The sequence below is a fragment of the Mobula birostris genome, chromosome 24 (assembly GCF_030028105.1).
Source record: "Mobula birostris isolate sMobBir1 chromosome 24, sMobBir1.hap1, whole genome shotgun sequence".
Classification (NCBI taxonomy): domain Eukaryota; kingdom Metazoa; phylum Chordata; class Chondrichthyes; order Myliobatiformes; family Myliobatidae; genus Mobula; species Mobula birostris.
In genome coordinates, this window is record NC_092393.1 from 5,404,363 (window position 1) to 5,428,418 (window position 24,056).

Sequence of the window (24,056 nt, forward strand, 5' to 3'; positions counted from 1 at the left end):
AATAACTTTAAATTATGACAGTATTAACGTTTATCATTACCATGCTCTCTTAACCCCTAATTTGCAAAACAGATCGTTTTGATTGAAAATTGAAGTGCTACCTGCTCAAATTTCCATCCGTCCGACATCGTAGAAACCATCTGTGTGAGTTCCTCCTCCTGACACTGTAGGACACGGTAAACATGTTTCACTGGACCCTGTAGAGTAGACAGTAATACCATGAACACGCTACATCAATGGTGTTGAGGTTGAAGAGTTGAAGGCTTCAATTTTCCTAGGAGTGAACATCACCAACGCCCTGGTCCAACCACGTGGACACCACAGCTAAGCAAGCTCACCAATGCCTCTAATTCTTCAGTAGGTTAAGGAACTTTGGCATCAACCCTTACAGATTTTTATCAACGCACCACAGAAAGTATCGTATCTGGATGCATAATCCCTCAGTATGGCAACTGCTCTGCCTGTGACCACGAGAAACTGCCGAAAGTAGTGGGCACAGCTCATCACATCACGAAAACCAGCCTCAGCTCTATCTATCTTTCTCACTGCCTCAGTAAAACAGCCAGCCCATCCACCCCATACACTCTCTCTTCTCCCCTCTTCCACTGGGCAGATGGTACAAAAGCCTGAAAACACCTACCACCAGGTTCAAGGACGTCTGTGACTACTAAATGGTTCCCCAGTAGGATGAAGTGGGCATTTGACCTCACGATCTACCCTGGTATGCTCTTGTACTTTGCTTATCTGCACTGCAGCAGTTACACTTTATTCTGTACTCTGCTATTGTTTTATCATGGTTTATCTCAATGGGACACCATGCAAAGCAAACTTTTTGCTCTATCTTGGTATCATAGTAATTCCTATTCAGATCTATGTAAAAGTCAGTTACAAATACTGAGGCTAATTTTCAGAAGTTGAGCATATAAAAGTCCTTGCAATAAAACAGGATGTGACCAACTGCTAGTGCACAAACAGACATAATCTTGTCTGGACTGCCAGCCAATTTCAACATGAGTTCTTACAAAAAGATAATTATTGGATTCTCACAAAGGATCTGAAACCTGAGACATTGACTCTTGTTGTAGATTCCTACTTTCTCTCCAGAAGTAGTTTGGAGTCTCCTTGAACTACTGGAGCCCACATGGCCACAGTGTTTCCACAATGCTGTTAGTTACGGAGCTCCAACTACTGTGAAAGAAAAGCAGTGTACATGCAACTCAGAAGGTGAGTGCTTTGGAGGGGAATTTGAAATTGGTATTCTCATTCATCTGCTACCAATGTGTTTCCCAAATGATAGACGTCAGAGAATTTGGTAGTGATACCAAATGCACTGCCAAGTGTCCAATTTGCTTTGTTCTAAATAGTGTTTAGCTTGAGAATTGTTAAAGGTACAGTCAAGTTTCACTACACTCTTACTGTGCCTTGCAGGTGGTGGAAATGCTTTGGGAGTCCAGAAGTACATCGCCTGTTGTGGATTATCCAACTCTTCACCTGCTCCAGCAGTCAGTGTGTTGACATTACCAGAAAATATTTAACCAGGTGGCTAAACTTTCTAATTTATACAAATGATCGCTGGCTGTTGTGTGTATGAAATCAATCCTAACTGTCCCATCGGCCTTAGCCTGAATGTTTCTGAGGTCTCGTTCACCTCTGATCGTATGATAAAGGAAAATTCATTGAAAAAAAAAAGTCACTTATTTAGAAATTCCTGCAGGAATATCCTAGGGCAGGGACAAATCACAGTCTCTCCTTTCTGGTTCTTATGGCTACAGCCACTGATCATTTTTCATCCTGGTCCTATTCAGAAATAGTACTCTGCTGTCACCTTTGCAAAAAATAAGCTCACATCTACGTCTGGATCAAGACAACAGCGAGATCTGGAGTCTAAAAGTCAAGTGAGCATTAGTGGAGATGTTATGGGTGCACAAGTGCTGCTGATAGTGCAGTCACCTTGCATGGGTTTTCACACAGCAAAACTTTCCAGCAGGGGTTAACAGTGGTTACGTGCAGCTTCAGTGTTTCCACTGTTGATCAGCCAGTGACTCGGCCACAACAATGCACATGTGGGAAAGTGGGCAAGGAAACAACTGGAGACAACTGTCAGCTGAAGTGTTTCAAAACACGGGGCAAGGAATCAGATGTGAGTGAAATAACACAAGGCAACTCCTGCCTATGGAACAATCTAGGAGAGATTCTGGGTAGCCTCACGTGAGCTATATGCAGCTGATCATTACCCAAATCTCAATTTCTCATCTATGCCAATCAACAGGATGGTGGGATTGGGGTAGGAGCTGCTGATCTGCCTGTCATATGGTCATTAGATTGCCTTATAGTTAGAGTTGGTACCTTTTAATTGGGCAGAGTGGAAGCAGACTTTTGAACAGCATATCCCAAACTGAAACTCACTCCCTTGAATATCTGTACTTACTTTACTGAATTCACAAGGATATGAACAATTACAAAAAGATCAATTATTTTTGAGATTTCTATCCCCAAACTTACCCTAGTACCATTGTCTTTGCAAGGCACACCATCTACTCAGGCAGTTCCAATCTGAATTTTGCTTGAATTGTTGTAAACATAGACTATTTCTCAGAGAGTTGACAGAAACTATTCTGTGACAGAAACAAATCCATTCCTTTCACCAAGCACAAACTGTTATTAGGTAGTTTCCAAATGTTAAAAAAGGATCAAACAGTCAAGGTCAGCTCACCTGTGAGGTCCTATTCTCCAAATCCCGAATACGTTCTTTGACCAATCGGACAAGTAAGGCAATGTTATAGAACTCTGCCTCCTCCAGCACCCCTGTGAAAACAAAGACTGGTTAGGAAGCAGTTGGCCAGAGCTCAAGTCAGGCCACTCTGTATCACATCAAAGAAGGATCCCGACTATTGTACAATCCTTCAGAAACATTCTGACATTTCCACAACTAAACAGCTATCCGAAATACAGCACTGGAATTTCTCAAGACGTCATAACCCTGGAAATCTATCTCTTGAACCAAGCAGGTCAGTTCTACAGGAACTTGTGTTTTGCCTTAACTAGCTTGTCTTGTTAGAAATTGTGGCTTAACCGGCTGTTTCCAATGCCACAAACTAATTGATGGGGAAACCCTAAATTGAGTCTGGCAGCTTTACAAATCTGTGATGAAGATACAGTCAAACTAAAGTTGAGATGAACTTTAGAGCACATTTTTCCCACTATATGAAATTTCCATAACGTAACCAATTAAGGCGGCAACATGAAAAACAGCCACTCTTAGCGCCCGAAATTCGATGTCTGCATCCATCCACCAAGAATACAAAAGAGGAGATTGGAGATTTGAATGCCTGGCATTTGCCTCAGTTACACTGCTCACTCCGACTGGGTGTCTACACCATGGCAACTGTCTCCTCAGCTAGCCTGTACAATGATATTGTAGTAAAGTGGCATTAAAAATAGGAAAGATCTCAATCTTTATAACTTCACAAATCTTAACTTAAAGATCTTTAATTTAGGTTACATTACATGTTTTGACAATAGACTCTTAATTCTTGGTCTTTAAAGATAAATTTATGAATCACACAAGTTCTGAAGTAGTAACTACTTCCTCAGCTTTTTATATTTTCAGTATCCAATCTCACCTAGTGCCAAGTATCCGACATACAAGCTCACCATATATTGTGTAATATTCATACAGATTTTTCCATCACTGATTCAATTACTTTTCTCTGCCTGCCTTGCTAAACTCTAATTCCAAGGCTGCCATACACTATCTGGTACTCAAGCTAATTAGCATCAGACAGTGTATAACTACCGTGAATATCGGAACTTACCCAGCTAGGTCACATAAAATTAAACATAACTTATCAACAGCTCATTGTGCTAATTCAGTACAATATAGAAATTAAACCTAAAAGCTAACTGCCTGTATAGCTCGGCCCATCCCAAGTCTGTACTTAACACAAGACTATGGCGTCATCTGCAGACTTGAGCCTGTAACAAACAGAAAAACCAGAAGCGGTAGGAGGCCAGTCAGCCCCTCTCACCTGGACTGCAATTCAGTAAGATCATGCTGATTCCTTATCGCAGCATTACAATCCCACACAAACACCATACCCCTTGATTCCTCATTACAGAAAAGTCCATCATTCTCAGTCTTGAATATACAGCAGCTGAGTCTCCACGACCATCCTGGGTGGAGAATTCCAAAGATTCACTAATCTCTGGCTCAAGCTATAACTTCTCAAAGATTCAATTTTATCTCTCACTTGTACATACAGTGAAATGTGTCATTTGTGTTAATAACTGAGTGTGTGCTGGGGGCAGCCCACAAGTGTCACCACACATTCCAGTGCCAACACAGCCTGTCTGCAATGGCATTATAACACAGAACACAACAAGCAACAAAACAACTTGTCCCAGTACTGAATAACAGCCCCTTATTTTGAGACTGTGACTCCTAGTACTAGGCACATAAGCAGTGGAAACATCTGTTCTGAATATACCTTGCCAGTCCCTTCAAAGTTCATACATTTCAATGATATTGAGTCAAGAATGATGAGTTCAGAGAAGGACATAAAGATACGGAAGGCGCTGGCGTGGAGGGCTATGAACGACATGAAGGAAATCTGGAAGTCAAACCTGACCAGAGGGCTTAAAAAGAGGATTTTCATAGCAGTTATAGAGTCCATTCTCACGTACGGATGTGAGACACGGACACTCACCGAGATGATGCGAAAGTCTCTGGATGGTTGCTATACACGAATGCTCCGGATGGCTCTTGACGTGAGTTGGCAACAGCACATGACGAACGTTGAGCTCTATAACAACCTACTGATGCTCACCACTAAAATCGAGGCGAGAAGACTGCAACTAGCGGGGCATTGTCTACGCCACCCCGAGCTACCTGCCAGCCTAGTCATCATATGGGAGCCCAAGCACGGGAGGATGAACCCTGGGCGCCCTCCCAAGACTATGGTCAACACGCTCCTAGAAGACAGCAGCACGGCTAATGTAGATGAACTGAACACTCTGATGAGGGAGAGGGAGAAGTGGAGAGTCCGTCATCGTGCCCGACACCAGCCCCCTAGGCCTGAGTCGACGTAGTAGTAGTAATGATATCAGCTTTCATTCTTCTAAATGAAATGGATTACAGACCTCAACTGTTTAATCTTTCCTTGAATGACAAGCATGCCAGCCCAGGAATCATTTTAATAAATTGTTCCTGTACTTGTGCTACTGCAAGCATATTCTTCCATTGGTAGGGAAACCAGATCTGTGAATAGCATTCTAACCCCTTATATCAGAGACCTTCTAACCCCTTATTCTGCTTCCAGGTCGCTCAGGTTGGCTGACTTGGGGCTCCTGGCTGTCCCGCGATCTAAACTTAAGCTCGGGGGTGACCGCACTTTTGCTATTGTAGCCCCTAGACTGTGGAACAGCATTTCCCTCCCTATCAGATCTGCCTCCTTCATTGACTCTTTTAAATCCAGGCTCAAAACTTCCTTTTATTCACCAGCGTTTGAATCCTCCTGACGTGGCTGATTTTTGGCTGTGCCTTGGCCCTTGTGTTGTTTATTTTGTGCCGACAAGCTGTGTGCCTTGTTGTTTATACCTGTATTTCTCATATTAGTAATTTTAGCTATCCTGCTCTGATCTGTACAGCACTTTGGTCAACATGGGTTGTTTTTAAATGTGCTATATAAATAAATTTGACTTCACTTGATTCAGTCTCAGAAGGGCTCTATCTAATCAGAGGAAGGTATTTCTGCTCTTGCACAGATAAAATTAAACTTCAGCAACATATTCATTTTTCAGAATGCAGGAGTTGGTAGCAGAAATAAGCATTTCTTACTAATTGCTAAATGCCCCCATGAGCTGCCATAGTCACTGTGCTGAAGGTGTTCCCATAAGGCTGTTGCATTGAGGACTTGGAACCAATGAATATATTTCCCATACATCAGCTGCCTTGTCCATTGGTGGCAGAGCTCATAGACTCGGTATATGTTGTCAGAGTAACCTCGTCTGTGTTAGAGGAGGAACTGAGCAGTTATAGTGGATGTGAGGTGCCAAACAAGTTGCCTGCTTTGTCCTGGATAGTTTTGAACTTTTGAGTTTTATTGGACATCGCATCAGGGGAAGAATATTCCATCACACTCTTGATTTATGGCATTTAAAATGGTTGAATATCTTTGGAGGTATCAAAAAGTAGACTGCAGGACACAGAATCTGACCGGCCCTCATAGTCATGATATTATCATGCTTCTGGCCAATGGTAAATCTCTAGAATGTGAATGGTGGAAGACTTAACCATGGCAATGCTATTGAATGTCAAGGGTAGATTGATTTTTTTTGTCTTGTTGAAAGTGCTCACTGTTTTACATTTTATGTCACAAATACGACTGATGGGTGAATGTCGTTTCAGTATTGTTGCGTGTAGGCATGTCTCACTTGCTGAAAACTTGTGATTACAATTTGTCATTGTATAATCATGACTTGTGATCAAAATGATAGGAGGAAGACCACTGATAAAGGAGCTGACAGCAGCTGAGCCTTGGCCATTGCCCTGCAAGGCATGGGCTGAGTTTTGGTATGACTCCGCTCATTGCAAGGTTTTCCCTTAATACCCAGTTTTTAGAACACAGGACATAGACATCTACAGCACATTACAGGCCCTTCAGCCCACAATGTTATGCCAACCACGTAACCTACTCCGGAGACTGCCTCGAATTTCCCCAGCGCACAGCCCTCTATTTTTCTAAGCTCCATGTACTTATCCAAGAGTGTCTTAACACAGTGGTCGCCAACCTCCAGGCTGCGGACCGATACTTTGCCGTGAAGAAAGCAGTGGTGCAGCGGTAGCTGGAACACACCCAGCACACCTTTAAGGAAAAAAAGCTGAAATAAACAAGCTAATTAATTAGGTGCCTCCCGGCACGTAAATGTTGGCCCAGATCAGAGGCGACGCAACCGGCAATTGCCTCTGATCTGGGTCAACATTTATGTGCCAGGCAGCACCTAATTAATTAGCTTGTTTATTTTGGCTTTTTTCTTAAAGATGTGCTGGGTGCGTTCCGACTACCACTGCACCGCTGCATTCTTCACGGCAATGTATCGGTCCGCGGCCTGGAGGTTGGCGACCACTGTCTTAAAAGACCCTATCGTATTTGCCTCCACCATCGTTGCTGGCAGTACACTCCACACACTCACCACTCTCTGTGTGAAAAACTTACCCTTGACATCCTCCTGTACCTACTTCCAAGCACCTTAAAACTCTGCCCCCTTGTGTTAGCCATTTCAGCCCTGGGAAAAAGCCTCCGGCTATCCACATAATCATTGCCTCTCATCATCTTATAAACCTCTATCAGGTCACCTCTCATCCTCCATCGATCCAAGGAGAAAAGGCCAAGTTCATTCAATCTATTCTCATAAGGTATGGCCTACAATCCAGGCAACGTCCTTGTAAATCTCCTCTGCACTCTCTCTATAGTATCCTTCCTGTAGTGAGGTGACCAGAACTGAACACAATACTCCAAGTGGTCTAACCAAGCTCTTAAATAATTGTACCATTACCTCATGGCTCTTGAACACAATCCCACGGTTGATAAATGCCAACACACCATACACCTTCTTAACAACTCTGTCAACCTGAGCAGCAGCTTTGATTGTCGTATGGACATAGACCCCAAGATCTCTCTGATCTTCCACACTGCCAAGAGTCTTACCATTAATATTATATTCTGCCTTCAAATTTGACCTTCCAAGATGAACCACCTCACTTATTTGGGTTGAACTCCATCTGCCACTTCTCAGCACCTTTCTGCATCCTATCAATGTCCTGTTGTAACCTCCAGACTATCCACAACACCCCCAACCTTTGCATCCTCAGCGAACATACTAACCCACCCTTCTACTTCTCAATACCACGAAATGTTAAATGTTCCAATGTTATAAAGCAACTTTAGTTCTCCATCCAATCGGATCTGGACTTTTCTGCTTATGGCCTTTAACACATTTTTAATGAAGACCAGGTGTTGGAGCGTGGCCAAGTGGTTAAGGCGTCGGTCTAGTGATCTGAAGGTCGTGAGTTCGAGCCTTGGCTGAGGCAGCGTGTTGCGTCCTTGAGCAAGGCACTTAACCACACATTGCTCTGCGACGACACCAGTGCCAAGCTGTATGGGTCCTAGTGCCCTTCCCTTGGACAACATCGGTGGCATAGAGAGGGGAGACTTGCAGCATGGGCAACTGTCGGTCTTCCATACAGCCTTGTCCAGGCCTGCGCCCTGGAAACCTTCCAAGGCGCAAATCCATGGTCTCACAAGACTAACGGATGCTATTAATGAAGACTAGCCGGCTGATAAAACATGTTACAACTGACGGTGTAGGAATCAACAACACTCTCAACCATTCAAAAAGATCATGTTTTCAGCATGGTTCATAACTCTCCAGCTCTGAACAAAGGGCATCAGCTTCCATGGTAATGCAGTTTCTTTCTCCACTTTCTTCCTCCACAGACACCCCTTTCAGTGACTGCACCGTTGTGCATCTCACAGATCTCTCTTCAGTGTCTTCATTCATCTCCTTTAATTTAAACTTCCTACAAACAGAGCAGCTATTTTAAACATGCCTTCAATACACTCTCCAAAACAAAACTATTCATACCTGCATCATGCCGTTTCTTCCACGAAAGACATTGCTTTTGTTATCTCTATCCCTCCCTCTTCTCTGCAACTTAAAACTTGTTTGATTTCTAACTCTCCTTTGATGAAAGACCATCGATCTGAAATGTTAACTGTTTCTCTCAAAAGATGTAGCCTGCTCTGCTCAGTATTTCTCCTATTTTCTGGTTGTAATACAAGTGACCACATCTTATAAAGAACTTTAGTGGCTGTGTTTAATGTTTCAATGTAAAACCAAGTTCTTAATCATTAAAATTCATCCAAGAACCACTTATTCAACCTAACTTGGGATCTTACTTGTTTTTAAAAACAATTCAGTCTCTGTCATCTTGAATATCTGGCCCATGCAGAGCTAACAATCTGTGTCCGGGTCAATCTAGGAGCCTAGTGTATCTGAGTGTTTGAGTTACTCTCTGGTCCACCCTCCCTGTCAACATTTGGATTCTATTTCAGCAGATATTCATCTCTCACCCTCTTCTGCCAAATCCTTGTTAATGATTAGTTTGCCATGTCGAAGGTAGTTGAGGATCGGGCCAAAGTAACTCGGGTCTCTGTCAATGAGATAGGCACCAGTTTCATCCTGCAAGAGAGAGACCAACACAATGCAAAATCAACTACAACATGAAAGTGGCTCACACATCCCGGCCAAGTTTTGATTATGGACAATGGTGAATGAGCAAACTTGCCTGAGTTGAAGTTGATCATTGTACATTGTCCTATGATTAGGCTAAGGTTAAATCACTGGGTTGCAGGGCTGTGTGGCTCTTTAGGCTGCAAGGCCTGTTCTGCATTGCATCTCCAAACAAACAAATAAATGTCCTCTTATAGCCATATCAGTTCTGTCTCGAGAGAGTGATTCAAGAAATACTTTAGAAGCAGGGACAGCGTGGGTTAGGAGGTATAGAGTAAATCTCCCTCCGTAGTACTGACACACACTCCCAGGGCAGGGACAGCGTGGGTTAGATACAGGGTAAAGATCCCTTTGCAGTTCCCATCAAACACTCTCTGAGCAGGAAAAACACGTTAGTTATAGAGGAAAGCTCCTTTTATATTATTGACACGGCATCTATATTTCCAAAATGACATTAAAAATTAACTGCTAAATATTTTGCAGTACCCAATGGAAAATTGCAGGGATTTATTCACAGAGGAAATAGTATTCTGCAAAAATGAGAATTAATGTTAATAAATATTAATAAAATAATGGTACTGGTAAGGTGGTGAGACTGAAAATTCTCAATATCTACATCCCAGAGTTCGGAAGGAGGTGCCTTTAAGAATAGCAAAAATCATGGTGATCAACATGTAAATCTGTACAGATTCTGGAATTGTATCTGTAGACTGGAAGTAAGAAAACGTGACCCCAATATTTAAGAAAGGACGAAACGAGAAAACTGGGAAATATCGACATATCAGACCAGCTTCAGCAGCTGGGAAAATGCTGGAATCCATAATAGATGATGTAATAACAGAACATTTGAAAAGAATACCAGGATTGAGCAGAATCATTAGGGATTTATGAAAGGAAGTACAGGGTTGACTAATCTAACAGAATTTTTTGGGAATGCAACTTAAAATGTGGGTAAAGGGATGTGGTGTAGTTGGATTTGCAGAAGGTATTTTCAGCAAAGGCCCACGCAGAAGGTTGGTCAATGTGTTCAGAGCACATGGGATTGGGGGTAAAACGACCTGGATGTCCTTGTACACAAGTCACTGAAGGTGCAGCAGGTGATTAGGAAGGTAAAAGGTACTGTAAACCAATAATAACTACACATGTTGGATATTGATACAAAAAACAAATGCTTCATCAGATTCTGAAGGTCACTGATTCAACTTGTTGACTAGTTTTCCTTCCCACATATGCTGCCTGACCGGTGTACTCCCAGCACTTCTCTTTCTGTTTAAGGCACATCATATGTTGGTGGGGCTAGATGAGGATTTGAGTCCTCAAGTAAAGATTATTTTGAGCTTTCATGAGACTGCCCTGGAGTCTCTTACCTCAAAACAATATACAGTATATATCTACCAAAGAGGGGTCTTACTCTCCATGTTTGTATGGCATAGACCATAAGACATAGGAGCAGAATTAGGCCATTTGGCTCATTGAGTCTGCTTCGCTATTCCTTCATGGCTGATCCATTTTCCCCCCTCCACCTGAATCTCCTGCCTTCTCCCAGTATCCCTTCATGCCCTGATCAATCAAGAGTCTATCAACCTGTCTTAAATATACACAAAGACCTAGCCTCCACAGCCGCCTGTGACAACGAATTCCACAGATTCACCACTCTTTGGCTAAAGAAATACCTCCTCATCTCCATTCTAAAAGGATGCCCTCTATTCTGAGGCTGTGTCATTGGGTCCTAGATACTCCTGCCACAGGAAACATCCTCTCCACATTCACTCTATCAAGGCCTTTCAACATTTGATAGGTTTCAATTAGGTCACCCCTCATTCTTCTGAATTCCAATCCATACAGGCCCAGAGCCATCAAACACTCTTCACATGACAAGCCATTCAACCCTGGATTCATTTTCATGAACCTCCTTTGAACCCTCTCCAGTTTCAGCGCATCCTTTCTAAGATAAGCGGTCCATAACTGCTCACAATACTCCAAGTGAGGCCTCACCAGTGCTTTATGAAGTCTCAACATTACATCCTTGTTTTTAGATTCCAGTCCTCCCGAAATGAATGCTAACATCACATTTGCCTTTGTATAGACTCAGCCTGTAAGTTAACCCTTAAGGAATCCTCCACAAGGAATCCCAAGTCCTTTTGCACCTCAGGTTTTTGAATTTTCTCTCCATTTAGAAAATAGTCTACCTCTTCATTTCTTCTACCAAAGTGCAAGACCATACCCTTCCCAACTCTGTATTCCGTCTGCCACTCTTTGCCCATTTTCTAATCTAAGTCCTTCTGTAGCACACATAAAAGTTGCTGGTGAACGCAGCAGGCCAGGCAGCATCTCTAGGAAGGGGTACAGTCGACATTTTGGGCCGAGACCGTTTGTCAGGACTGTGGGGTCTCGGCTCGAAACGTCGACTGTACCCCTTCCTAGAGATGCTGCTTGGCCTGCTGCGTTCACCAGCAACTTTTATGTGTGTTGCTTGAAATTCCAGCGTCTGCAGATTTCCTCATGTTTGCGTTTTTAAGTCTTTCTGTAGTTGCTCTACCTACTCAAAACTACGGGCCCCATTTTCTTGTATGTGATCATTAAGCACTGTTGATTCTCCTACAACACACTACAACTAAGGTGAGTTTACAGCCATTAATCTATCAAGTCTATGCCCAAGATCAACTTGGCTGGTTTCAGAAATGGTGAGTTTGGTAACGTAAGCAGGAAAGGTAATTCAAATTGCCCTGCTATCATGTGGGATTTGAACTCTCAAGTGCCCAGCAGCTTAATTGCTACTTGTATCCATGTAAAACCAGGATTATGAAGCACTAAAAAAGAGGATGGGAGAACCACAAGACTAATCCTTATTGAGGGCTGTGCGGTGGAAAGGGTGAGCAGCTTCAAGTTCCTCAGCATCAACATCTTAGAGTATCTACCATGGGCTAAACACATAGGTGCAATCACAAAGAAGGTATGTCAGCAACAAAGCTTCATTAGCAGTTTGTCTGGATTTGGTGTACCACCAAATCATAGCAAGTTTCTCCATGTGGCTGCAGAGGGTCGTAGACTCAGTCATCTCCCCACCATCAAGGAACATCTTCAAAAGTCAGTGAGCACCTTAAATCATCAAGGACCCTCACCTCACCATACATTACTACCATGGGAAAAGGTACAAGACCTGAAGACCCATACGCAGCAAAATCCGATTCCTAAACCATCCACGAACCTATGAACACTATCTTGCTATTCCTATTTTTGTGAACCACACTGCTCCCCACACACAACACAGTTCTAAGCTAATATGTGTGATTCTGATAACTAGAGAAACGGGCAACCTGAGCCTGTGGACCAAAGTACGGCTGAGGCGAGAGTGACTGCCCTTCAGATCAAGGCATGATAATGAGAGAGAGTAAAACTAAAGGTGAAAAAGGCATTTAGCACATTGCCTTCTTCAGTCAGGACATAAAGTGCAGGAGCTGCATGTTATCTTGCAGCTACACTTGGAAGTACTGTGTGCAATTTTGGTCACATGTTATAGGAAAGATGTAATACAACTAAAAATAGTGTAGAAAATGTTTACCAGGACTAGAGGGAGAGGTTGACTAGGCTGGGTCTTTATTCTTTTGGAATATAGGAGAATAAAGAGCAATCTTACAGAAATGTTTAACATCAAGACGGACATAGATAAGGTAGATGATAACAGTCTTTTCTACAGGGTAGGGGAGTCCAAAACTAGGGTGCATAGCGTTAGGGTGTGAGGGAAAAGATTTAAAAGGGTTTTGAGGGGCAACCTTTTCACTCAAAAGGTGGTGAGTGACAGAGGAGGTGTTTGAAGTAGTACAATAGTTTCATTCAAGAATCACTGGGATAGGTACATGCAGGGGCAATGCTTTGAGGGATATGGGCTGAATGCAGGAAACTGGGACTAGATAGGGGGGGTGGGGGAGAGAGACCATGGTCAGCATAGGCTAGTTGGTCAGAAGATCTTGTATCCCTGCTGTATTGCTCTATGACTCTGAACTCAAGGGGAAAATTATCCAGAGATAGAGCTACAAAAGGAAATCATTACAGTTAATGGAAACCACACATTTCAACCTTACAATATTGTTGCAACACTGTCTTAGAAACAGCCATCCTAATGTATCTCAATGATTCTCCCTGTATCCGAAACTCAGAAGTGAGGCCATCCGCTGATAACTCCACAGACTTCTGTTCCATTCATAATTGCTCTGATGAGATCCATTCCATGCTTCTTTAGTCTCAAGATTCAGCTGGTAAGGGCAAGTGTATATTGTACCAGGGAATGACCCTTTACCCCAAGCAATGTCCTTACGGCATTTAACAGAATTACCATTGTTGGATTCTTGCTGTCATCATCCCAAGAGTCACAAAAGCAAGAGACATTTGCTCAGGTCAGAAGTTTGCTGATTTGTAGAAAGTGATATCTCCTGACTCTCCAATGACCAACAACCTCCAACAAGGAATGTGTCAGGAATACACTGATGTACTCCGGAGGGGTGAAGCTCCAACAATACTATCCAGTGCTATTCAGCCCAAATCAGTCCACCTGATTGCAACACAGTCCTGCTCCCTCACAACTAATACAAGATTACCAGAATGCATACCGTCTACAAGATACACTGAGGGCTCTCGGACAGCACTTTGCAAACCCACGTTCTACCGTTTAGACCAACTAGGCAGCATGAGAGCACCACCCCTACAGGTTCCACCCCAAATATCACAGCATCCTGCCAACCAGGATCCTCCATTGTTAGTGGGTCTAAATTCAGAAACACCTTCTCCATTGGCATTGCAGGAGGCTCTTTAATGAAGATACAGCATTTTTAATTATACTATTTTTGCACTACTTTAAATTCAACTATTTAATATACATATTTACTGGAACTGAATTACTTATTTTTATTTCTCTGTATTGTCATATATTGCATTGTACTGCTGCCGCTGTTAACAAATTTCGCGACCAGTGCCGGTGATATGAAACCTGATTCTGACAGGACTGCCGCAGTCCGAGGCAGCAGCTTGCCAAGGGATGGCAGTGAATGCAGGCCTTCCAGCAGTGCCCACATCCGTGGGTAACTGGCGAAGCAGGACCACCGTAGGAAAGGAATAGGTTATTAATCACCGTGGAGCCGAAAAGAACGGATCATGGCAACCAGTTGCCATGGAGATTGATGGGTTCGTCGGTCACCATGCCAACAGGTGAAATGGTCCTTCACCATGGGGACCGCCAATGACAGGCAGAATCTCCATGGCGACGGCTGGTCCGGGGCCGCCTTACCTTGTCCGAGTCTAGGTCCGGGTCCTCCTGGCACAGGCGGCACAGGAAGGATTTGGGGTCGCGGCACAAGGTTTGTTTGGTGCTGATGAAATAAGTTCCGCCCACGTTCAGCCGCACCCATTTGTTGCCGGGTTTATCGCCGAGCCCGAGGGAGTCCGCGCTGTTCCCGCTCACGGGCCCCGAGCTCTGCGGCTCCGCCATCACATCGCCATTTCCGGAAGTAGCGCGGCGCCGGGGGGCGGGGCCTGATGAAGCATTTCCGCTTCCACCCCGCCATCTTTGCGCCCTTGGTAGACACGGGAGTCCGTCCTCTGTGAGTGAGAGCGTGGGCGGTAAGCCGGACTGAGGGTGAACGGAGGGGAGGGGAAGGGAATGGAGGAGAGGGTGGCGAGTAAATGGGAAATGCAGAGAGGAGAGTGAGCCTGTGTCTGAGTGGGGTTGGGATTGGGGTCAAAGGGTACAGGATGAGGGTTGAAGGTGTGTGGGTAGGAGCGAAGGCAAGTAGGATGGGGAGAGTTTTTTTGAAATTCATTTTCCAGGATGTGAGCATCACTGACAAGACCTGCATTTATTGCTCTTCAGGTGTTAGCGAGCCACTGCCTTGATCCACTGGTGTAGGTAAACCCTGCGGATCTAGGAGTTAAAGCATTTAGATGCTGAAATACTGGCGATATAATTCTGAACCAAGATCTTCAGGGGACACACATCAAAGTTGCTGGTGAACGCAGCAGGCCAGGCAGCATCTCTAGGAACCTCTTCCTTCAGTTAGTCCTGACGAAGGGTCTCGGCCTGAAACGTCGACTGTACCTCTTCCAAGAGATGCTGCCTGGCCTGCTGCGTTCACCAGCAACTTTTATGTGTGTTGCTTGAATTTCCAGCATCTGCAGAATTCCTCATGTTTGCGATCTTCAGGGGAACTTACATTTGGTGTTCTTATAATCTTGACACTTCTGTTCTCCTTGGGGTAATGGTACACACCTCAGATAGTGCATAGTGGTGATGGATGGCATACCAACAAATCTGTCTAGGATCTGTGTTATCCTAGATAATCATGAGTTTCTTTAACAATGCACAAGATGCTGGAGGGACTGTCAGGCGAGGGAAGGGGAAAGGGCAGGCAGAGCAGGGTTCCCCTGTGGCCATTCCCCTCAACAACAAGTATATTGCATTGGATACTATTGGGGGGGATGACTTACCTGGGACAAGCTGCAGTGGCCGGATCTCTGGCACTGAGTCTGGCTCTGCAGTGCAGAAGGGAGGGGGGAAAAGAGGAGAGCGGTAGTGATAGGGGACTCAATAGTTAGAGGTGCAGATAGGAGGTTCTGTGGTCGTGACAGAGAATCCAGGATGGTTTGTTGCCTCCCAGGTGCCAGGGTCAAGGATGTCTCTGATCGCTTGCATGACATTCTGAAGTGGGAGGGTGACCAGCCAGATGTCGTGGTGCACATTAGTACCAATGACATAGCAAGGAAGAGTGAGGAGGTCCTGGAGAGTGAGTATAGAGAGCTTGGTAGGAAGTTGAAAAGCAGGACCTCGAGGGTGGTACTCTCAGGATTGCTACCTGTGCTACATGCCAGTGAGGGTAGGAATAGGATGCTCTGGAGGAGGAACAAGTGGCTGAGGAACTGGTGTAGGGGGCAGGGTTTCAGAGTTCAGGATCATTGGGACCTCTTTTGGGGCAGGTGGGACCTGTACAAGAGAGACGGGTTACATTTGAACTACAAGGGGACCAATATTCTTCCAGGGAGGTTTGTTAGTGCTATTGGAGAGGCTTTAAACTAGATTTGCAGGGGGATGGGAACCAGAGTGCCAGAGCTGACAGTGTGGCTGGGGTGAAAATAAATGATGTTGAAAGTTTAAGCAAATCCGCTAATAGAAAGATTGTGAGTGGTGGTAAAAATCTTCTGAGGTGTATGTATTTCAATGCTAGGAGTATTGCGGGGAAGGCGGATGAGTTGAGGGCGTGGATTGACACGTGGAATTATGATGTTATAGCAATTAGTGAAACTTGGCTACAGGAGGGGCAGGACTGGCAGCTTAATATTCCAGGGTTCCGATGTTTCAGATGTGATCGAGGCAGAGGAATGAAAGGTGGGGGAGTAGCTTTGCTTGTTAGGGAAAATATTACAGCAATGCTCAGGCAGGACAGATTAGAGGGCTTGTCTACTGAGTCCTTATGGGTGGAGCTGAGAAACAGGAAAGGTATGACCACGTTAGTGGGATTGTATTACAGTCAACGAGACTTGGAAGAGCAAATCTGCAGAGAGATAGCAGGCAACTGCAGGAAACATCAAGTTGTGGTGGTAGGGGATTTTAATTTTCCATACATTGATTGGGACTCCCATACTGTTAGGGGTCTAGAAGGTTTAGAGTTTGTAAAATGTGTTCAGGAAAGTTTTCTAAATCAATATATAGAGGGACCAACTAGAGGGGATGCAATATTGGATCTCCTGTTAGGAAACGAGTTAGGGCAAGTGACGGAAGTCTGTGTAGGGGAGCACTTTGGTTCCAGTGATCATAACACCATTAGTTTCAATTTGATCATGGACAAGGATAGATCTGGTCCTAGGGTTGAGGTTCTGAACTGGAAGGCAGCCAAATTTGAAGAAATGAGAAAGGATCTAAAAAGCGTGGATTGGGACAGGTTGTTCTCTGGCAAAGATGTGATTGGTAGGTGGGAAGCCTTCAAAGGGGAAATTTTGAGAGTGCAGAGTTTGTATGTTCCTGTCAGGATTAAAGGCAAATTGAATAGGAATAAGGAACCTTGGTTCTCAAGGGATATTGCAACTCTGATAAAGAAGAAGAGGGAGTTGTATGAAATGTATAGGAAACAGGGAGTGAATCGGGTGCTTGAGGAGTATAAGAAGTGCAAGAAAATACTTAAGAAAGAAATCAGGAGGGCAAAAAGAAGACATGAGGTTGCCTTGGCAGTCAAAGTGAAGGATAATCCAAAGAGCTTTTACAAGTATATTAAGAGCAAAAGGATTGTAAGGGATAAAATTGGTCCTCTTGAAGATCAGAGTGGTCGGCTATGTGCGGAACCAAAGGAAATGGGGGAGATCTTAAATAGGTTTTTTGCATCTGTATTTACTAAGGAAACTGGCATGAAGTCTATGAAATTGAGGGAATCAAGTAGTGGGATCATGGAAACTGTACAGATTGAAAAGGAGGAGGTGCCTGCTGTCTTGAAGAAAATTAAAGTGGATAAATCCCCGGGACCTGACAGAGTGTTCCCTCGGACCTTGAAGGAGACTAGTGTTGAAATTGCAGGGGCCCTGGCAGAAATATTTAAAATGTCGCTGTCTACGGGTGAGGTGCCAGAGGATTGGAGAGTGGCTCATGTTGTTCCGTTGTTTAAAAAAGGATCGAAAGGTAATCTGGGAAATTATAGGCCGGTGAGTTTAACGTCGGTAGTAGGTAAGTTATTGGAGGGAGTACTAAGGGACAGAATCTACAAGCATTTGGATAGACAGGGTCTTATTAGGGAGAGTCAACATGGCTTTGTGCGTGGTAGGTCATGTTTGACCAATCTGTTGGAGTTTTTCGAGGAGGTTACCAGGAAAGTGGATGAAGGGAAGGCAGTGGATATTGTCTACATGGACTTCAGTAAGGCCTTTGACAAGGTCCCTCATGGGAGGTTAGTTAGGAAAATTCATTCGCTAGGTATACATGGAGAGGTGGTAAATTGGATTAGACATTGGCTCAATGGAAGAAGCCAAAGAGTGGTAGTAGAGAATTGCTTCTCCGAGTGGAGGCCTGTGACTAGTGGTGTGCCACAGGGATCAGTGCTGGGTCTATTGTTATTTGTCAACTATATCAATGATCTGGTTGATAATGTGGTAAATTGGATCAGCAAATTTGCTGATGATACAAAGATTGGAGGTGTAGTAGACAGTGAGGAAGGTTTTCAGAGCCTGCAGAGAGACTTGGACCAGCTGGAAAAATGGGCTGAAAAATGGCAGATGGAGTTTAATACAGACAAGTGTGAGGTATTGCATGTTGGAAGGACAAACCAAGGTAGAACATACAGGGTTAATGGTAAGGCACTGAGGAGTGCAGTAGAACAGAGGGATCTGGGAATACAGATACAAAATTCCCTAAAAGTGGCGTCACAGTTAGATAGGGTCGTAAAGAGAACTTTTGGTACATTGGCCTTTATTAATCAAAGTATTGAGTATAAGAGCTGGAATGTTATGATGAGGTTGTATAAGGCATTGGTGAGGCCGAATCTGGAGTATTGTGTTCAATTTTGGTCACCAAATTACAGGAAGGATATAAATAAGGTTGAAAGAGTGCAGAGAAGGTTTACAAGGATGTTGCTGGGACTTGAGAAACTCAGTTACAGAGAAAGGTTGAATAGGTTAGGACTTTATTCCCTGGAGCGTAGAAGAATGAGGTATATAAGATTATGATGAGTATAGATAGAGTGAATGCAAGCAGGCTTTTTCCACTGAGGCAAGGGGAGAAAAAACCCAGAGGACATGGGTTAAGGGTGAGGGGGGGAAGGTTTAAAGGGAACATTGGGGGGGCTTCTTCACACAGAGAGTGGTGGGAGTATGGAATGAGCTGCCAGATGACGTAAATGCGGTTTCTTTTTTAACATTTAAGAATAAATTGGACAGATACATGGATGGGAGGTGTATGGAGGGATATGGTCCGTGTGCAGGTCAGTGGGACTAGGCAGAAAATGGTTCGGCACAGCCAAGAAGGGCCAAAAGGCCTGTTTCTGTGCTGTAGTTTCTATGGAAGTATGTACGGAGGGAAATGGACAGTCGATGTTTCAGGTCAGCACCCTTGATCTGAACATTAGCTGTCTCTATCTCCACAGATGCTGCTCGACCCCACTGAGTCCCCCCAGCATATTGTTTGTTGTTCCAGGTTTCAACATCTGCAGTCCATGCATCTCCATTGCTGGAGCTGTTGTCATCCAGGCAGGTGCAGACTAGTCCTTTCTAAACATGAACTTCCGCCTTGTTGATGTTGGGGAGACCTTGGTGTGTTAAAAAGTAAGCCACTTGTGCAGGATACCCAGTCTGTGTCCTACCACAGTACTCGTATGACAAGTACAGTTGAACTGTTTTTCAGTGGTGATCCACCAGGGTATTGTTGATGAGGCACTTGGCAATGGTAACGTCATTGAAAGGCAAAGGTGGGTGGCTACTCTTTAAAAAGAAATGGCCAAGAGCCAGACAATGACCATCCCCAGCAAAAGCAATATTAATGGGACACCTTTTACATTAACATTGGAGAGTCCCTTCTGTCAGTATCTTGGGATGCTTTATTTGCAGTTTGCAAATGGAATTGAAAGCTTCTGACCCTGTACGGAATGAATTCCTGTCTAAAGCAGCTGAAAACGTTTGGGTCAAGGGCAGTGTTCAGAGCTACTCCTACAGCCATGTTCTGGGGGTGGGTCGGCAGAAAGTGACTTTGTGACAAGCATTTTCTGTTTTGAGGGTTATGACTGGTCAAGCTGAAGCCATTGGGCATCAGAGTGCCTTGATATCATGGACAGCCATTCTTTCCTCACCTTCCAGTTCAATGCCCTTTCACATTTGGACCAAGGCTATGCTGAGGTCTGGGGAAGTGTGGTTCTGTTGAAACTATAAGTGGGCATGGCTGGATGGGTTACTGGTGAGTGCGTGCCACTTGACGGCCACATAAACAGCATTTAATTGCTTTCAGAATGGACTGATTTGGTGGAAATAACCAATTGGATTTATTGTACTTGTGGTGAACAGGACATACCTGGGCATCAACTGGACTGATTCTACAGCTGGGATATTGTCTGCTTCCAAAGCCTTTGCGGCATCCCATTTCTTGTGTCATGTAGAGTGAATAGAATTGGTGAACCTTGTCTTTGGGGTGGCACAGAAGATGGGAGGAAGCAGAGAAGAATTTTCTCACACAACATTATGAATGTTTCAGACATAAGCAGATGTGTGCTGGGCTGTGCCATCAGTAAGAATGGAGAAGCTCTTGGAGCCCCATTCTTTGAGATAGATTTGGTGGGACTGCAGAGCATTGGTGTGATGTTAAGAACAAGAAAGTCTGCAGATGCTGGAAATCCAAAGCAACACACACAAAATGCTGGAGGAACTCAGCAGGTCGGGCAGCATCTATGGGAATGAATAAACAGTCAACATTTCAGGCTGAAACCTTTCTTCATGACTGGAACGGAAAGGGAAGGGGGCAGAATAAAAAAAGGTTGGTGGGGGGAGGGAGGACAAGCTGGAAGGTGTTAGGTGGAAAAGTTCAAGGGCTGGAGAGGAAGGAATCTGACAGAGAGGAGAGTGGACAACAGGAGAAAGGGAAGAAGGAACGGACCTGAGGGAAATGATAGACAAGTGAGAAGAGACGGGGGGCCAGAGTTGCAAGTAGAGGAGGGGATGGGCCAGAGTGGGAAATAGAGGAGGGGAGGGGCCAGAGTGGGAAATAGAAGAGGGGAGGGGGAGATCATTTTTTTTTACTGGAAGGAGAAATTGATATTCGTGTCATGCAGTTGGAGGCTATCCAGACGGAAAATAAGGTGTTGCTCCTCCGCCCTGAAGCTGGCCTCATCTTGCCACAAGAGGCGGCCGTGGACTGACATGTCGGGGTGTAAACAGGAATCAGAATTGAAACGCTTGGTCACCAGGAAGTTCCACTTTTAACGGACGGAGCGTAGGTGCTTGACAAAGCAGTTCCCCTATGTACAATTGTCTGGTCTGTTGTTATTGGCTGCTATTTAGCACGTACGTGGGCTTATAGTGAAGTTGATTTTTTTTGAGTACACCTGGTGCTGCACACTGCTCCTGGCATGCCTTCGACACACTTCATTGAACCAGGGGTTGATCGTGGCGGAATATAACGGGTCAGGATGTGCGAGGACATTCCTGCTGCTGTTAATGATTCGCAGCACCTTGAATGCCCAAGAGCTGCCAGATCTGTGGTGTGGTATCACGGTGATGAAGAGTGAAGATGGGAATTTGTCTCCTCAAGGGTGTATGATAGTCACATCACGGATAGACATATCCGCCAGACAGTGGGGACAGTCTCCCACCCAGGGTACCTTCAGTACCCTTGCTATCTTTGAGCTTTGGTTAGTATCGGAGGCTTCTTCAGACCAGAGAGAGGGCAGTATGTGGAAATCAGATACAGGTTTCCTTGCCTTGTTCCCTTGTCCTCTGATAAAGATCCTGGCTTTGGGACATGCTATAAAAGTAGCTTGAGCAAGTTGTGGGTGGGACACATTGTCCTCCAGTGACGATGGGAATAAATATCTTGGAAGGGGGATGGGCCACAGATTCAGTGAGCTGCTTTATCTCAGATTTCATCAAGTTTCATGGCAATTGGAGTTGTATCAGCTCAGTGTTCAAGCGTCATGCTCGTGAATTGTGGGAGGTGTTACAGTTGAAATCTGTTCCGTGGTGGCTTACAGGATGTGCCTTGAACTCCTGTGGTGAAGATTGACCTTGGACAACTGCAGCCATTGCCTTTGGTGAGAATGGGACACTGGACAGAGAGACACTGAGAGGAGCAGCATGGTGTGACAGACCGGGACAGTGAGGAGAGTGGGACACTGGGGAGAGAGACACTGAGAAGAGCAGCACGGTGTGACGGACCGGGACGGTGAGGAGAGTGGGACACTGGACAGGGAAACACTGAGAGGAGCCGCACGGTGTGATGGACCGGGACGGTGAGGAGAGTGGGACACTGGACAGGGAAACACTGAGAGGAGCCGAACGGTGTGACGGACCGGGACAGTGAGGAGAGTGGGACACTGGGGAGAGAGACACTGAGAGGAGCAGCACGGTGTGACGGACCGGGACAGTGAGGAGAGTGGGACACTGGACAGGGAAACACTGAGAGGAGCAGCACGGTGTGACAGACCGGGACAATGAGGAGAATGGGTCACTGGACAGAGAGACACTGAGAGGAGCAGCACGATGTGACGGACCGGGACAGTGAGGAGAGTGGGACACTGGACAGAGAGACACTGAGAGGAGCAGCACGGTGAGACGGACCGGGATAGTGAGGAGAGTGGGACACTGGACAGGGAAACACTGAGAGGAGCCGCACGGTGTGACGGACCGGGACAGTGAGGAGAGTGGGACACTGGGGAGAGAGACACTGAGAAGAGCAGCACGGTGTGACGGACCGGGACAGTGAGGAGAGTGGGACACTGGACAGAGAGACACTGAGAAGAGCAGCACGGTGTGACGGACCGGGACAGTGAGGAGATTGGGACACTGGGGAGAGAGACACCGAGAAGAGCAGCACGGTGTGACGGACCGGGACGGTGAGGAGAGTGGGACACTGGACAGAGAGACACTGAGAGGAGCAGCATGGTGTGACGGACCGGAACAGTGAGGAGAGTGGGTCACTGGACAAACACTGAGAGGAGCAGCACGGTGTGATGGACCGGAATAGTGAGGAGAGTGGGACACTGGACAGAGAGACACTGAGAGGAGCAGCACGGTGTGACGGACCGGGACAGTGAGGAGAGTGGGACACTGGACAGAGAGACACTGAGAGGAGCAGCACGGTGTGACGGACTGGGACAGTGAGGAGAGTGGGTCACTGGACAAACACTGAGAGGAGCAGCACGGTGTGACGGATCGGGACAGTGAGGAGGGCTGACTGTCCCGATCCGTCACACCGTGCAAGGGGTAGCAAGGGGCTGGTTTGAGTGAAGTTGAGCTGTGAGAGAGTTTTTGTCCAGATGTGAGTGTTGTTGGATAAAGATGTTTTAGCTATATTTGGGCAGATAAATTCAAGGTTGTGCAGCGGATAGTTTAACACTGTTACAGTGTCAGCACCTGGGATCAATACCATCACCACATGTAAGGAGTTTGTAGTGTATGCTCTCCCTGTGACACTGTGGGTTTCCTCTGACTGCTGTGGTGTCCTCCCACATTCCAACGACGTTGGTCACGTAGGTGTAATGGGGCGGTGCGAGCTTATTAGGCCATAAGGGCTGATCTCTAAATAAATGTGGGAGCAGCAGAGAAAATCATTTAGCTTCAGCCTCAATGAGGGTGGTTGTGTTAGCAGAGCAGTGCTTCTGTATGTAGGTGCTATTGTAAGGGATTCTCCCGCACAGTCACAGGAATACTTCAGTTTCCCTGCTGTCACACTGATTTTCTTCTGGTCCTCCAGACAGCAAGGATGTCGAGCCGAAGAGTTGCCATGAAAGCAGTTGACTGGTTGGCATTTGGCGAGCGGGTCCCGCCCAACCAGAGAGCCATGTTCAATGCCCTAAAGACTCGAACTGATGCCCTGACTAGCAGGTGAGTGTCTGTAACTAAATACACTCCTGGTTCACAGATGTAAACTCACAGCCAGCTAATCTTGTCACTCCAACAAAGAACATTTTGACATCCCCACCCCAGTTAATATACAGTGGCATGCAAAAGTTTGGGCACCCCTGGTCAAAATTTCTGTTACTGTGAATAGCTAAGTGAGTAAAAGATGACCTGATTTCCAAAAGGCATAAAGTTAAAGA

The 24,056-nt window shown here is 45.3% G+C and overlaps 2 protein-coding genes and 1 long non-coding RNA gene across 4 annotated transcripts in view; 2 read left to right on the forward strand and 1 right to left on the reverse strand.

Annotated features, from left to right (window-relative positions):
* The window catches only part of LOC140187356 (uncharacterized), a 25,610-nt gene extending 19,912 nt beyond the window's left edge, over positions 1-5,698 (forward strand). Inside the window, exon 3 of the long non-coding RNA XR_011883077.1 lies at positions 1,429-5,698. This is a non-coding gene — a long non-coding RNA (uncharacterized lncRNA). The remainder of the gene's footprint in view (positions 1-1,428) is intronic.
* The window catches only part of LOC140187353 (BTB/POZ domain-containing protein KCTD2-like), a 22,009-nt gene extending 7,216 nt beyond the window's left edge, over positions 1-14,793 (reverse strand). The window contains exons 1-4 of the mRNA XM_072242580.1: positions 14,573-14,793; positions 9,132-9,240; positions 2,714-2,805; positions 102-197 (exon numbers count right to left, since the gene is read on the reverse strand). Coding sequence (XP_072098681.1) covers positions 102-197; positions 2,714-2,805; positions 9,132-9,240; positions 14,573-14,773 — 498 coding nt within the window. The 5' untranslated portion in view covers positions 14,774-14,793. The remainder of the gene's footprint in view (positions 1-101; positions 198-2,713; positions 2,806-9,131; positions 9,241-14,572) is intronic.
* atp5pd (ATP synthase peripheral stalk subunit d) overlaps positions 14,787-24,056 on the forward strand; it is a 14,625-nt gene continuing 5,355 nt past the window's right edge. Inside the window, exons 1-2 of one of the 2 annotated variants that reach the window (XM_072242581.1) lie at positions 14,787-14,885; positions 23,711-23,841. In XM_072242581.1, coding sequence (XP_072098682.1) covers positions 23,720-23,841 — 122 coding nt within the window. In that variant the 5' untranslated portion in view covers positions 14,787-14,885; positions 23,711-23,719. Of the gene's footprint in view, positions 14,905-23,710; positions 23,842-24,056 lie in introns of both variants that reach the window. The other variant, XM_072242582.1, reaches the window with a different exon arrangement.